Below are 16,211 nucleotides of genomic sequence, written 5' to 3' on the forward strand. Positions count from 1 at the left end.
GGAAAGCAGTAGAAGTAAAGAAGCAGCAATTTGAAAAGATTGGTGGAAAAGGTTTATTTGATGACTAAGGCTGCTGCAGGTGTAGGTCCCAAGCCCAGGGGGAATTGATGATTTACAGCCTGTCAGCATCTCCAGACAGACAGGAAGTAAATGGATTGTATATAATTGTGCACTTCAGCGTTGGCTGACTTTTCATTAGACAGGCCGCACCGATTACCAGCCAATACAAGCAGGGATTTAGCTCTTGGTTTTCTGGATGTTCATTTAGTATGCAATAGCTTGCCTAATATGTAGCTTTACAGATAGCATATGGAATTGAAAGCTCTCACTTTCCATGTGTAACTTTGTTCTCTGTTTTCATACATGACTTTAACATACCTTCCTTGGTGCTTCACATACTTGAGCTCTAAGGATGGTAATTTTTTAAACACTTTCAGTAAGTATATATATCTTGTCTAGAGAAAGTCAAGAAACTATTTGTTTTCTAAGGATGATGGATCTTTAATTTCTCATTTCTGTAAGGTTTGGCGTAGAACCACCTGGTTTAATAAAGTTGGAAAAAGAGATTGAACAAGAAGAAACCCTTTCAGCTCCTCCTCCATCTCCCTCTCCTTCCACAATGAAGTCTCCTGGAAAAAAGAGTACAGGAAAATTGCTGGATGATGCTGTAAGTTTTTTGTGGAGAGTATGAAAATATTCATAATTTTTCAGATTTCTGGCTTTCATACTAGAGCCTTTATCATATCCAGCACTTAGTACTGTGCTTGGTACAAAATGAGTGGTTAGCAGATATCATAATTATTAAGTTAATCATAAAGCATTCTTGTACTTTTTTGGGATTTGAGGGAAGAAGCTATTTTCATATTTATTAGTAAGTTATTAGTTATTTAGTTTGATATTAGTCTCTGGATAATTTGGAAGTTGTGATTTCTACAGTTCAAAATTGTGAAATATAAGACACAAGTTCCCTTGAGAAGTATCTTTTATTGAAAAAGAATGGATGATGGTTGATCATCAGAAATTTCTTTGAATGTCCAGGAGTTTCTAGCACCTCCACATTTAGGACCAGGGTAAGACCCCTAGCTATAAGGAATGTTCCACTGATTCCCTGAGGTGAGTCTCTCCACGCCCCACTCCACCAATCATCCCAAAGTTACAGTGCTCCCTTTATTCATCCACTCTCCCAGCCCAAGAGCACTTATGTAGTTATCTGTAATATATTTATTTGTATTAATGTCTGACTCCTCCTCTAGACTGTTAGCTCATTGTGGGCAGAAATGTGTCTGTTTGTTGTTGTGGTATACTCTCCCAAACGCTTAGTACAGTGCTTTGAACACAATAAGCACTCAATAAATACGATTGAATGAATGAGTGAATGAATGAATAAGCACTCAATAAATATGATTGACTGTCTGACTGTACATTTCCAGCCTGAGTTTCCCCCACTCTTGCAGTTGTTCCCCACCTTTAACATCTCCCAGAACACTGACCTCAACATTGATTCGGTCTTTTACGTTTGTAAGGAACCGCAACTCTAGGAGCAAACAAGAGACTAACCAGTTCATTAAGGGGAATATTGGAGATAGTTAAAAAAGAACAACAAATAATAAAATACAAAATGTAAAAAAATGAAATGCTAGCCATATTTTTTTATTCCTGAACACAGGTACCACTTCAGATTTCATATTGTAGGGAGAGCACCATTATTCCACCATAGATTTTGGGAGTGCCTTCTTGGGTTCTGAGACCTTACAATATAAATTGGAGATTTACAGTCATTTCTGTGAATTTCTTGGCCTAGTAATAATAATGTTGATATTTGTTAAGCACTTACTATGTGCAGAGCACTCTTCTAAGCGCTGGGGAAGATACAGGATAATCAGGTGGTCCCACGTGAGGCTCACAGTGAATCCCCATTTTACAGATGAGGGAACTGAGGCACAGAGAAGTTAAGTGACTTGCCCACAGTCACACAGCTGACAAGTGGCAGAGCTGGGATATGAACCCATGACCTCTGACTCCCAAGCCCCGGCTCTTTCCACTGAGCCATGCTGCTTCTCTAGCCACATTTACATCAGTTACTACATAAATCCAGTATGTAATGTAATAACTATATAAATCAGATGGAGCAACTCATGGGGTCTTTTGCTATCTGCTTGTTTTCTAATCATCTATCCAACCTTACTAATTTTATTCACTGTATTTGTTAAGTGTTTACTATGAGCCAGGCACCAGACTAAGCACTGGGGTTGATACAGGCAATTCAAGTTTCACACAGTCCCTGCCTGTCCCACATGGGCTCACAGTCTTAAACCCCATTTTACAGAGTAGGTAACTGAGGCCCAGAGAAGTGAAGTGACTTGCCCAAGGTCACAGAATGGACAGGAGGTGGAGCTGGGATTAGAACCTAGATCCTTCTGACTCCCAGGTCTGTGCTCTATCCACTAGGCCATGCTCTTGGAGATTAAACCTTTTGCTGCTAACTTCAGTTTTGCCACTGACTCAGGTCTCCAACTCAATAATTGTCCTCACAGTGGTTGTGGCTTCTGCTGCTGCTGCTGCTGTTCACTGCTACTCACTCTCATTACTGCCCTCCACTGTTCACGGCTACCAGTGTTGTTTCCACCTCTGCCGGCCTTCATATAGCCCCCTCATTGCAGCTGATGGGTCCATCGCTAAATCTTCAAGTGGTCTTCTGCACTGCTTGTTTGTTGCTGTCTGGCTTATGGGCTTCTCTATTTGAAAGCAACAGAAACAGGAACACATGATGAAAAGAAACTATATCAGAAACATACCAGAAATGCCTGAAAATCTCCAATTTGTACCGTCAGGTCTCAGAACCCAAGAAGGCAGTCCCAAAATCTATGAGTGGGAATAATGGTGCTGACCCTACAATATGAAATTTGAAGTGGTACCTGTGTTCAGGAATAAATAATATGCTTAGCATTTCATTTTTTTACATTTTGTATTTTATTATTTGTTGCTCTTTTTTAATTATCTCCAATATTCCCCTTAATGAATTGGTTAGACCCTTGTCTACTCTAAGATCTACATTAAGATGGATTATACCCATTCATCCTGTCATGTCCTCTTGTGCCAATGCAAATTTTGCAATCCAGGAAGAATCTTTGGTAACCATGCTGGAGTCCAACATTTCCCTCCCAAGAGAAAAAGGGGTAGGAAGACATGATGATACTAAGCCAGATATAACTCTCCTTAGATTCTATGGCACAAATATTCAGGGTGTAGAATTGCACTGCATTATTCTTCCAAGTGGCTAGTTCAGTGCTCTGCACATAGGAAGTGCTCAGTATATGCCATTGTCTTGCTCTACAGTGCCCCTTCCATTTAGCTCCTTCCACCCAGATGTTATTGCACTTCCAGACAACTCAATTATGGTTGTTCAAGGAGAGCGTATTCTATTCCCCAATTTTAGTAGTCCATTCTGCCATCCTCAGAACAGGTCAGTCTTTTTCTATTCCACAAGGAAAAGAGAAAGGAGTATATGATGATTGATTAAATACTATGCTTAAACTTTTTTTAAAAAAACAAGATGACATTATAAAATGAATAACAATTAGGTAAAATTATGAATGTTGTGGCTACCTAAGGGTAAGTGCAGGGTCATTATTAATCAGGTCAATCTGAATAATTCTACTCCCAAATCAGCAGAGGTCTCAACAATCTGGTTGATCTCTGTGCTATAGACCCCAACTCACCAGTTAATCCTGTAACTTTTTCCTTGGCTTTGGCTATGTAGAGAGAAGGGATCTTTGGGATGGTATCATCTCAGAAAAAGCTTTCAGGATTCAGTTCTGGCACCAAAGATCTCTGTGGTTTAGTTGGTCTAATCAAATGAAGTGGATGGGCAAAAAGACCTTTTGGCACTGTTAACAGGGAGAATACAATGTTCTTCAATTTGCTAAACTCTTTGCATCTGCTAAAGTGATAGGTTTTCACTGAAGTGTTTCATTTCAGTGGGAATAGAGCAGGTGAAAAAAGTAATTCTGAGTTAACAGTTTAAATCAGAGTTACAGATGTGTTTTAGAAAAGGAAAAGAGTTACTATGGCAACTGCTCCCCTGCATGGCACTGCTTTGGAGTTAAAAATCCATGTGCCACTCTAACAGTGAAATAAAAAGCAAAATTGTCATAGTATGTTGAAAGTACATTTTCATAAATAGAAATGGAAATTTAGCAAAATGAAGCATATTATCTGCAAAAAAAAATCCAGAAAGCAGTATGTTTTCTATCCAGGCAAGGAGAATTATTTGCATCAAAACCCCTCAGTAAAAGGATGAGCTTTGCCCAATAACACATTTGGACTGTGTAGAGAACATCTTATTCTCCAAGGCTTTAGCAGTAGTATGTTTTACTTTGCCAGTACTAAGACCATACCAGCCATAGTGTGCACATCTTTCTTTACTAGAAATGAATATAATTGTGAGAATAGCAAGATATTTCTTCAGGAATGAAAAAAAAAAAAGTGCCAAACCTATTCATTCTGGATATCAAAAGGATGATAGTGGAGTCCATTTTCACCTTTCCTGAAATCTTGATTTAATCTTGATAGATTAGCAAGTAAGGTTTTCTACTACCCTCTGTTTTCTCTGTTAAGACCATACATTTGAAAAAAAAATTCCAATAAAGCTCCCTTACTTCCTTCGCTTGGCACCACCAACTTCCACAGTCTGATTATAGATAGTACTATTCAGAGTAACTGCATGAGGGCAGAAGGCCCTAATTCTGTCCATCAGGAAATTTGTTGTGGGTATTGACTGATGGCCAAAATCCCTGACAGAACTTCCATTTAGCCACCTAGGTCTTTCTTTTTGGAAGGTAATGCAAGAGGTACAACTTCCATCAGTCACTTATCTCCTAACAACATACTTCCTGCACCTAGAAGTATCTCAGGACACAGGTTATTTTTTCTAAGTAGATTTGATAAGGACTCTGGGATATTTTGGATGTGGACAAAGCACTCAGGATAGTGCTTCCTGCACTTTGTTTCATCTGACATCAAGCCATTAGGCCATCTTTCATCTAAGAAACCTATAGTGGGGGAAATCAATGGATTCATACACTTCCCAGAAACAGCAGAAGTACCATTTGAATGTCAAATTTGTACAATTAGATTCCCTGCTTGGCAGTGGTAGCCTGAACACCTAAAGTCCTTGATAGACCTTTACTTCTTTCCTAAACTTGCCTGACATTCATCTATCTGGCATACAAGGTCGTCTCTGGCATCTTTGTTTTTAAAGCTGAAAGCCCTTACTACAGCAGTAAACAGCAATGCACCACTTTCCTTCTGCTTCTAGAAAAAAAAAAAAGCATGCAGCAGAAAGATTCAATATCAAATCACCCAAATCATTTTCTCTTAACCTTTCTTCCTCCTCTTCCATCTCCTCCTCATCTTCATCAATAATGAGCATTTATTCATGTACTTATTGAGCATTTAAAAAATAACTAGCACTGTACCTGGATCTGTGAGTTTTTGTCTTTTAGAAGGGCACAATCCTGTTCTTTAAGTATTTACACTAACTCTAACAGAGAAACAGATGGAATGGATGGTTTACAAAGAATACATAAATAATATTGACAAATGGTGGATAGTTTGAATGACAAAAGATTTCCTGGTGAGGATGAATTTTGTGACACATATGGGAGAACTGGAATAGTGGGTGTTGCAAATTCCAGAGTCTCGTGAAACCATGAAATACCTGTTTTTCAAGGAAGAAATGGAGAGTGGAATATGCCCAATAGAGACCAGAATGAAAACGTTTCAAATGCGACTGCTGTTAAAGCACTTCATGTCTTCATTTAAAACTGGTATGGGAGGATGTGAGGGACTCCAAACTGGACATAGAAAGGATTCAATTCTATACTAACTTTGATCACTTTCTGGTTCAAATTTCCTTGCAATTTTTTTAATAGTATTTGTTAAGTGCTTGCTATGTACTGTATTGTACTAACCGCTTGGGGTAGTGACAAGCTACAAATAGCACTCACAGCATTAATCCTCCATTTTAAAGGTGAGGGAACTGAAGGACAGAGGAGTGAAATGATTTGCCCAATGTCACCCAACAGACAAGTGGAGGAGTTAATTTAGAATAATAATAATAATGATTATGGTATTTTTAAGTGCTGTGTGTCACCCACTTTACTAAGCGCTGGGGAGGTTATAAGCATACTGAGTTGGATTTACAGTCCCTGTCCCACATAGGGTTTACAGTCTTAATCCTCATTTTACAGATGAGGTAACTGAGGCACAGAAAAGTTAAGTGACTTGCCCGAGGCCACATAGCAGACACGAGGTGGAGCTGGGATTGAAATCCATGACCTTCTGTCCTCATTCATTCATACAATTGTATTTATTGAGTGCTTACTGTGTGTAGAACACTGTACTAAGCGCTTGGAATGTACACTTCGGCAACAGATAGAGACAATCCCTGCCCAACAACTCCTCTTGCTGCCCCGGCTCCTGCTCTATCGACCAGGTCATGTTATCTCTCATTTGTGCTTTAAAGGGATTATGCAAATAAAAAGGATTTGAATAGTGTGGTCTTTGAATCTTCTGAACAAATTCTCCTACCCTGCATTTTATTAAAGAGAAACAACAACTAATGCTACTCTCATATTTCAGGTGAAGCATATTTCTGAAGATCCTCCCTGCAAATGCCCAAATAAGTTCTGTGTGGAACGTCTCTCCCAAGGACGATACAGAGTTGGAGAAAAGATCCTTTTCATAAGGGTAAAAAGTTTTACTTTTTCATGTAGTGTTATATACCTTTTGGGAATACCTCCAAATATCCATCATGACCTTGAGTTTCTCCACTGCAAAAGCACTAATTGTTTAACAATGTTCTATTCAAAATGATTCTTTAAAGTACATCATAAAGAATTGAATATATCAAACAATAACATGATTTTACCTTTTATTTTTCAACTTAATTTTTGTCTTTTTTAATTTAAGAATTTTTAAAGCTAGTACAATGGTTCCTTTTTAAGTAAGAATTTTCAAGAGAGTTCTTTAATACTTACATATTAAATTGCAATGGGTAAATATATTTAAATGATAAAAAAGTCTACACATAATAATGGATTTTTGTCACTATCACTTTAAACCTAGTATTTATGCAATAGTTGATTAGGCTTTCAATTTTTTTTCTTTTCGAAGAAAATCCATAATCAGTGACTTTTAATTGAAAGTTTCAAAGAGGAATCAACCGTGGAATTTAGGTTCTTTTCAAAGTGTGGTGTTTGAGAAATTCCTTTCCATTGGCTTCTAACTTCTGACATTTATTCCAAGCCAGGTTTCTTTTCCAACTGTGCATACAAATACCCCTTTCATATCAATCGAGCTTCTACATTCCAGGTAAAATTGTTCCAGAAGTTTAACTGCAATGTAGGTCAGTTGTTAAGCTACAAAATAAACTGGGGACACAAACCACCATTAAATATTAGATGTGGAGCTTTTTTGACTACCACCAGTCTCTGCATTTTATCAAGTGAGATTAGACACAGTCACGTGGCAGGTAACCCTCAGATTTAGCTCATGAAAACCCAGAGGTAATAGATCTGGCAGATCCAAGAGAGGAGATAGTTCATTGACCAAATATTTTGTGAAAAAATGTATATGTACAAGCAAATAAATATGCGTAAGTGTGAGTGTTTCTACACAATCCTGCCTGTGCCAAATCTCGTGTATACCATAGACTCTGGGGAACAAAAAGAACAATGTAAAACCGATGAAGAACTAAACTCAGGAAGGCAGTCAGTTAATGAATTAATTTATTGAGTGCATACCACCTCTTTCAAAGGTCTCACTAGAGAAATACCTCCTTGTCTCTGGTCCCTTCAAACCTATTTATATTCAGAATTTGAGAAGAGCATGGTGCAATGGATAAAGCATGGGCCTGGGATCCGGAAGTTCATGGGTTCTAATCCTGGCTCCACCACTTAACTTTCTTGTGCCTCAGTTATCTAATCTGTATAAAATGGGAATTAGTGAGCTCAGTGTGGTTCAGGGACTGTGTCCAACCTGATTAACTTGTATTTAATCCTAGTGCTCAGAACAGTGCTTGGCACATAGTAAGCGCTTAACAAGAACCATGATAATTATTATTCTATTCACTTATGTGTAGACATTCATAGTTATATTTTGACAAAACACTAAGATTAGGATTTTAAAAATCACGACTTGACTAGATGTGTTTTAATACCGCAACTGGAGGCAGTACTATTTAGTACTAATAGCACTATATGTACTATTCCCATATAACTACACCTTTTTAATCCGGTGAGACTGTTCTGTTTTATGGCTAACACCCAGCTATGTTTCCTTGTATTTGACCTCTAACTGTGACTATTTGCATGGAGAAAGTAGCCATTCTGGACATAGATATAAATTTGAAAAATATGATTTACCAGGAGCAATAGCTGCTAAATTTTACTGCTAGTTTCTCTTGTATTTACTTTTGGCTAGTCTATCTAAAAGTCTTCATGTCTGCTGGCAAGGACTAGAAAGGATTAAAGTCAGGCTCTTTTCAATAGGGAAGTTTCTCATCTTCTTTAGAAGCTTCAGAAACTAAATGTGACTCTGTAGTTATTTTTACTTCTCGGATATCAGGAGCAATTCTTGCCTTATATTTGTCCTAAGTACTCTTCAGACTTTGTTTATAATTCTGGAACATACTGGTTTTACCTTAATGAGCTCAGCTAAATGGATTGTGTGACTTTAGCATTAAGAAAAAATGGTGAGCTGAGATGGGTTTTAGTGCTGAAAATGTTCACAGAAAGGTGCGTGACCCTACTGAATGGAGCCAATACCTGCACTTTTGAATCCTGACAGTAAATCAAGGTCTATGATCCATTTAAATATTAAAATGTGGTCAGAGCAGCTATTAATTTCACAACCACTATTTGGAGAAATAATTACCTGGTGCATGTTAATGTTATTAAGGAATAGTACAAAATAAGAGGAACAAAATTTGAAGATTTAAAATTAAGTTTAAAGCATTATTGTTGAACAACAGGAGTATTATCCTTTAACTGTAAGGGTTATATACAAATATTCTAATTATGGTCAGTAAATCTCTCTTCTTCTAAATGTATTCATTACTAAATTCTAGAGCATTGTAAAAAAAAAAAGTGGGTTTGTGACAAATTATTTAGTAACCATAACAATGCATGTTCTTGGACAACAAGCGCCTAGATTTCATACTGATCTGAAAGCCCAAATGAAGAGATTTGAATGGTTAAGAAATGCAGTAGCACCAGCAACTGGAAAATGAAAACACTGAATAATTTAGTATGAAGCTACTCACAAGGGATGATTGAGTACTGTAGAGTCACTTTCTTTGGTCTGCTTTTGAATTAAAACATCACAGTCCAACTGATGGGGGTCACGTATACAGTTATCGATTCTGGGTTCATTTTATTTTAATCTTAAAAAAAAATTCAGGATTCCACTGTTTGTGATAAAATGAACTCACTGTAGAAACCCAAGCAAGAGAAGTCACTATAGTTCTGTTGCTATGGCAACCCAGCCAGGAATTTTCTTTTGGGATTTGCTATAGAAAGGGCCAACCTCAGTAAGACATATTACTTTCTGGGCTACTCCTGTGGCACACATTGATTTACAAATAGTAAAAAGTATCATGGTTCAAGTTACCTTCACTTCCTACTGATGAAAAATGTAATGTAATATAAAAATGAAAAGAACTTTTAAGCTGGTACAGGGAGATTCACACCTCTCTGTACCTTAATGGAAACCCTGTCCTGTCTGGAAAGTAACAGAAATATCCAAACCACTGAAGGGGGAAATCCATCCCTCCTGATCCCTGTCCACGATTTCCACATTGCCCTGCAATCACAGCTTCCTTCCACTACCTCAGGGACCTGGGGAATAATGATAGGGTGGACTGTTTCTTTTTTCTTTTTCAGTAATCAACACTGTTCTTGTAGCTTCTGAAACAATTTTAAGTTTTCATGCCAATCTCTTCTTCAAGTATAGTGGATGTAGATATCATTGTGTTTATTTATGTCAAGTATATGCAGGAGACGTTGCAACTCCTGTTTTTTTACTCTTTTTTTCATAAATTATTTGCTGCTCTAAAGTCCTTCTAGTTTAAGGTCCTTATACAATATCCATTGCCCATTCTTCCTATATCTAAACAGAAGCACTTAAAAAAATCCATATACAAATTTAATGCCAAAGTGCACTTTAGCATAGTGGATTTTTTAGAAGATGTGTTTCTCAAATGCAATATAAAATAAAGTGGTATATTCAGATTGTATATGCTTCAGGCCTGTGAAATATGCCTTGTATAGAGCTGGAGAGACTAGGGTGACATAGTCACTCAACCAGTCCACAAATACTTACTAGAATTTATAGGATTCTTAGCATCATCTTTTCATTTCATTACTCAAAAACATTGTCAAGCAACAGTACTTTTTACTGAGTTCAGAGCACTGTACTCTTTATAACCCCAAGAAGTGCAGAACACCCTTGGAAGAATACAGTAAAGTGCACTGGGTGAGTGCACTTGGATATGTGATTTTTAGGGCATTTGATATTTGCCCCACACTCAACCCCACAGCTCATATGTACGTCTAATATAATAATGATGGTATTTGTTAAGCACTTACTATGTGCCAAGCACTATTCTAAGTGCTGGGGTAGATACAAGGTTATCAGGTTGTCCCACGTGGGGCTTATGGTCTTAATCCCCATTTTATAGGTGAGGTAATTGAAGCATAGACTAGTTAAGTGACTTGCCCAAAGTCACAGTGGAAAGAGCATGGGCTTTGGAGTCAGAGGTCATGGGTTCAAATCCCGGCTCGGCCATTTGTCAGCTGTGTGACTTTGGGCAAGTCACTTAACTTCTCGGTGCCTCAGTTACCTCATCTGTAAAATGGGGATTAAGACTGTGAGCCCCACGTGGGACAACCTGATTCCCTTGTGTCTACCCCAGCGCTTAGAACAGTGCTCGGCACATAGTAAGCGCTTAACAAATACCAACATTATTACATAGCTGACAAGTGGCAGAGCTGGAATTAGAGCCCACAACCTCCGACTCCCAAGTCCAGGTTCTTTCCACTAAGCCATGCTGTAAGTATAATATTATAAATTATTTACTTATGTCTGTTTCCCATTCTAGACTGTAAGCTTGCTTGGGGCAGATAATGCATTTGTTAACTCGACTCTATTGTACTCTCCCAAGAGCTTAGTATAGTGCTCTGCACATAATAAGCATTCAATAAATACCATTGATGATGATGATTGATGATAAAAGACTCTATTCCGGCCCTCAAGAAGTTTACATTTAAAGGGTGTCTTCTTGGGGTTGTAAATCTTTTTTTCTTTGATCTTGGTAATTTGAGAAGAATTTTAATAGTAACAATAGTAATAATAACTTTGGTATTTTAAGTGCTTATTATATCACAAGCACTGTACTAAGTGCTGGAGCAGATACAAGTTCATCAGGTTGGACACAGTCCCTGTCCCACATGGGGCTCACAGTCTGGGTGGTGGGCAGAAGAAGTATTTAATCCCCATTTTACATATGAGTTATAGAGAAGATAAATGACTTGCGCAAGGTCACATAGCATTTAACAGGGGAGTTGCGATTAGAATCTGTGTCCACTGATAGCCAGGCCTGAGCTCTACCCGATAGACCACTGATGGAAATGTTACCCCATAACGTTACCCTAATTTCTCACCGAGTTGTTGTTCTCAGCTGAAGTCTTCAGATACTGTTTTCCCTATATTCTTCATTGAGAAGTAGATATTTAAAAGTCCAATGAACTAGTTCCTTTTATTTCAGAGTTTAAAATAAATCATCATGTCCTATATTTATGTTCTGAATTTTCATACTTAATAGGAAAAATGATTTATTATAAAATTTCTTTCAGTTCACTGAAGTCAGTGATAATTAACAGTGAAGGTAATTTTCACTCAAATAGTACTGTTCATCTGGAACTCTCAGAGTGCTTTAAATTGTTAATTAACATCCCATTCCCCTTCTCTTCTCACTTTAATTCAGTAGCATTCATTGGGCCCTATACGTAGGGCATTAACCAGGGGCTTGGAAAAGTACAAAAACCATAAAATCAATCACCCAACAAATGGTATCTATTGAGCACTAATGTGTCGAGGAATGTACTGAGCACTTGGCTCAATAGAATACAATACAATAACATTGGTAGACACTTTCCTTGCCCACAAGGAGTTTACAGTCTAGAGGGGAGAGAGACATTAAAATAAATTACAGGTAGGAGAAACAGCAAGCAGAGCATAAGAATACATGCTGAGGGTGGGATGAGTCTGAGTGTTTTAAAGGGTATACTCCCAAGAGCAAAGGTGGCACAGAGGGGAAGGCAAATAGGGTTAGGAAATGAAGGACTTAAAAGCCTCTTGGATGAGATATGATTTTACTAAAGCTTTGAAGCTGAGAAGCAGTGTGGTCTAATGGATAGAGCACAGGCCTGGGAGTCAGAAGAACCTGGGTTCTAATGCCAGCTCCACCACTTATCCACTATGTAAGCTTGGGCAAGTCATTTCACTTCTCTGGGCCTCAGTAACTTCATCTGTAAAATAAGGATTAAGACTGTGAGCCCCATGTGGGACTTGGATAGTATCCAACCTGATTAGCTTTTTCCTACTTCAGCGTTTAGTGCAGTGCCTGGTACATAGTAAGTGCTTAACAAATACCATTAGAAAATAAACCAGAGTAAGTGGTGATCTGTGGGGTATGAAGAGGCAGAAGCAGCATTAAATAGAGTAATAGAGCCCAGAACTGGGAGTCAGAAGGTCCGGGGTTCTAATCCTAGCTATGACACTTGTCTGCTGTGTGACCTTGAAGTCACTTCATTTCTCTGGGCCTCAGTTACCTCATCTATAAAATAGGTATTTGAGACTATGAGCCCTAGATGCGATAGGGACTGTGTCCCATGATATACTTGTATCAACCCTGGTGCTTAGTATAGTGCCTGGCACATAGTAAGCGCTTAACAAATACCATTATTATTATTATTGTTATTAAGTGGGAGGGAGTTCTAGGCCAGAGGGAGGATGTGGGTGTGATGACAAGTTTCACTGCCCCCACACATAGGAGAAGGAGGGAGAAGGAAATGCCCCCCCCCCCCCCGAAGTATAAGAAGAACCAATCACAGAGAAGATTTGGAGAGGAAGAGAAGGAGCCAGGTCTGGGGAAAGAAAAAAGTCTCTTAGCCATCATGAGCTGTAGGACTGGAAGAGAAGTACATGAGGAGAGCTCATGCTATGGATGGAAGGAGGTCCCAGCAGGTTAGTTAGTGGGAGTCATAACTTTCCTTTCTTGCCCCATGGAGCAATGATGTGGTTTTGGTTTGACCCAACCAAATTTCCTCTTTTGTTCTTCCCTACAAGCAAACAACCACTCTACCTCTACCTCTGTTAGGGTTCTTCACATAATTCTATCTCAGGTGCATTCTCGGCTGGGATAAGAAACTGCAATTCCCCACCAAATCACCAATATATGCAGTTATATGCAGTTAGGACATGGGAAGCAGGGAGTCAAGTGGCTGGATGGGTTTCTCTCACTTGGACCATAGGCAGCACTGAATTAGGGTTCAAAAAAGAGATTTCTGACCCTTCCATTCCTGCCCTAACTTTGCTACCTTTCCTGAGCCCCTGCCAAAGTGGAGAACCCAGCCTATGAATCAGTAATTTGAAAGGAGAGTGGTGTAGGCAGGTTGAGGCGAGGGAACTGTCTTCCCTGCAGCAAATGTATATATCAGGCGGGCTGTCAGTATGGATGTTTATCCTGATTTTACGTTTTGTGGCCTTTAGAAACTGGGTGAACTCCTGTACTATAGTACTATACTATAGTACCTTAGCAGAAATGACCATATTTGGGAAATATCTCTATGTTGGATCTTAAAAAAGTCTTGGATCCAAGTTCTAAACTATAGGGTGGTAATTATCACTAGTCCACAATTCAGTGAACGTTATCAGGGTTGTTTGTGGAGAAACAGAAGAAAATTCATGGCACCCACAGACATCCGTAAAAAAATCATCCAAAGCTCAGACATACAAGTTTGATCTAGTACAAAGGGAGAGAAAAAGGTTAAAGTTAAAATAAATTCCAATACTCGAACTATACTAATCATAGAGGCTTTCAAGAATACTGAAGCAAACATATCAAGAACTACCTGCAAAGTTACATAAGCACCCAATCTTTACTGGGCCTAACCACTTGGACTTATTCTTCTCCATAAAGCGCTGGTGATTCAATTGAGTTGGCAGTTGGATTTTATAACTTTACTAGGGATTAGCAGACAAATCTTCACTTTCCATTTAATATTCTTGTGTAAACAAGACTTTTTATTTGACAATTTTAAGAAGTCAACATTACATGGATAAAAAAACTAATAACTGAATCATAAATCAAAAAATCATGATCCTTAATGAAATATTTTTAATGGTTGCATTTGAAATTGGGTGGATGCTATTATAAAAATCTCGGCAACAACCCAATCTGATTTATAAAGCTACTTCTCCTTGAAATTTGGCAGCACAGTGAGGCATATCATGGTTAATAACAGCCTTCCTTCTGAATCATTATTTTTGCCTTAATGCAGTACAACTTTCCAGATTTTCAATATGTAGGCGCCATTTCAATTGTTGAAAACAATAAAACAATTATGGAAACACTAAAAAAAGGATCTATTTGCATTGAAACCAAAGCCTAAATTGAGAAAAAGAGTAGGTTGCATTTTACATTCCAAACTCCTGGTAGTAGAGAGGTAGTCATCTCCCTCACACAATTCTGGTCAGTGTATTATTTAATTTCACTGTGTTGCATTATTCTGTCACATTGATTATGTTCTAGTTTTGAACATTATTAAAGAAATCTATAGTTTATATTAAACTTCCCAGCTGCACTCATAGTGAAACTTCATTTGGAGTAGTTTTACAGTGTAATTAGAGAACAGAATAAATTGGCCAGTGGTTTGGCTGTTTTACAACATGAGATGTAGGCCTGTAGTATACTCTTTCTGTAGCTGAAGTTTAAACAGTGAAGCCAAGAGCTTTTGTAATAACACTTTTAAAAAGCAAATTTTGGTAATTCACCATTTTACATTTGGAAAGAATAGTACAAAGAAATTGTACTAAGAAGTTCTTAGTACACTTAAGCTCTGTATGCAGTGAGTTTTCCATCAATATGCTTGATTGATTGATTGAAGCACTAGCACTACAGTCAAATTCCTCTGTGCAGATTCATTTATTCATTCAATAGTATTTATTGAGCGCTTACTATGTTCAGAGCACTGTACTAAGCGCTTGGAATGTACAAATCGGCAACAGATATAGACAGTCCCTGTCCTTTGATGGGCTTACAGTCTAATCAGGGCAGACAGGCAGACAAGAACAATGGCAATAAATAGAGTCAATCCTGAGGGAGACAAAACCAGTGTTTCTAATGGAGGAGACACCTATAGAAGAATAATGATGGCATTTACTGAGTGCCAACTGTATATAATACATAGCAGGAAGCACTTGGAAAGTACAAAAGAACCACAAAATACACTTCTTGTCTACAAGGACCTAGGGCTGGCCCTTTTCTCATGTCTCGGTTACAATTTTTTCAAAAAATAGGGACAAAATCTTAGACAGCTGCTCAGGCATATCGAGCTCCAAAGCTGATGCTCATTGATTAGGTTCTGAATTTTTGTGTTCAAAATCCCCTTCTCATGGCTGCGTGGCTAGAGAAGCAGCGTGGCTAGAGAAGCAGCGTGGCTCAGTGGAAAAAGCACAGGCTTGGGAGTCAGAGGTGATGGGTTTGAATTCCGGATTTGCCACTTGTCAGCTGTGTGACTGTAGGCAAGTCACTTAACTTATCTGTGCCTCAGTTACGTCATCTGTAAAATGGGCATTAAGATTGTGAGCCTCACGTGGGACAACCTGATGACCCTGTATCTACCCCAGTGCTTAGAACAGTGCTCTGCACATAGTAAGCGCTTCACAACTGCCAACATTATTATGGCTGCATTTCTCAGGGGTGCATTTGAATAATAGAGCAGTTGAGGTGGTGAAAACCTAAACCCAGTTGCTATTCTGTATTGATTTAAAAATGAATTTCTAATAACACAAATTATTGATTAAACAGTGATTTACAATCTGTTTAAATCTTGAGATTTCACATCTTCAATTTTTAGCTCTTCCAA

At 38.3% G+C, this 16,211-nt stretch overlaps 1 protein-coding gene and 1 long non-coding RNA gene across 9 annotated transcripts in view; one reads left to right on the forward strand and one right to left on the reverse strand.

Moving 5' to 3' along the window:
• GAS2 (growth arrest specific 2) overlaps positions 1-16,211 on the forward strand; it is a 119,564-nt gene that overhangs the window by 62,916 nt on the left and 40,437 nt on the right. For all 8 annotated transcript variants that reach the window (XM_016226096.3, XM_039911449.1, XM_039911452.1 and 5 more), the window contains 2 exons: positions 523-667; positions 6,643-6,750. In XM_016226096.3, the coding sequence (XP_016081582.1) occupies positions 523-667; positions 6,643-6,750 (253 nt within the window). The remainder of the gene's footprint in view (positions 1-522; positions 668-6,642; positions 6,751-16,211) is intronic.
• On the reverse strand, positions 534-9,509 carry LOC120638277. The gene is made up of 3 exons (XR_005659853.1): positions 9,326-9,509; positions 2,580-2,735; positions 534-629 (listed from the first exon to the last, which is right to left on the reverse strand). It is a non-coding gene; the product is annotated as an uncharacterized LOC120638277 (long non-coding RNA).

Source organism: Ornithorhynchus anatinus, chromosome 3 (genome assembly GCF_004115215.2).
Source record: "Ornithorhynchus anatinus isolate Pmale09 chromosome 3, mOrnAna1.pri.v4, whole genome shotgun sequence".
Lineage (NCBI taxonomy): Eukaryota > Metazoa > Chordata > Mammalia > Monotremata > Ornithorhynchidae > Ornithorhynchus > Ornithorhynchus anatinus.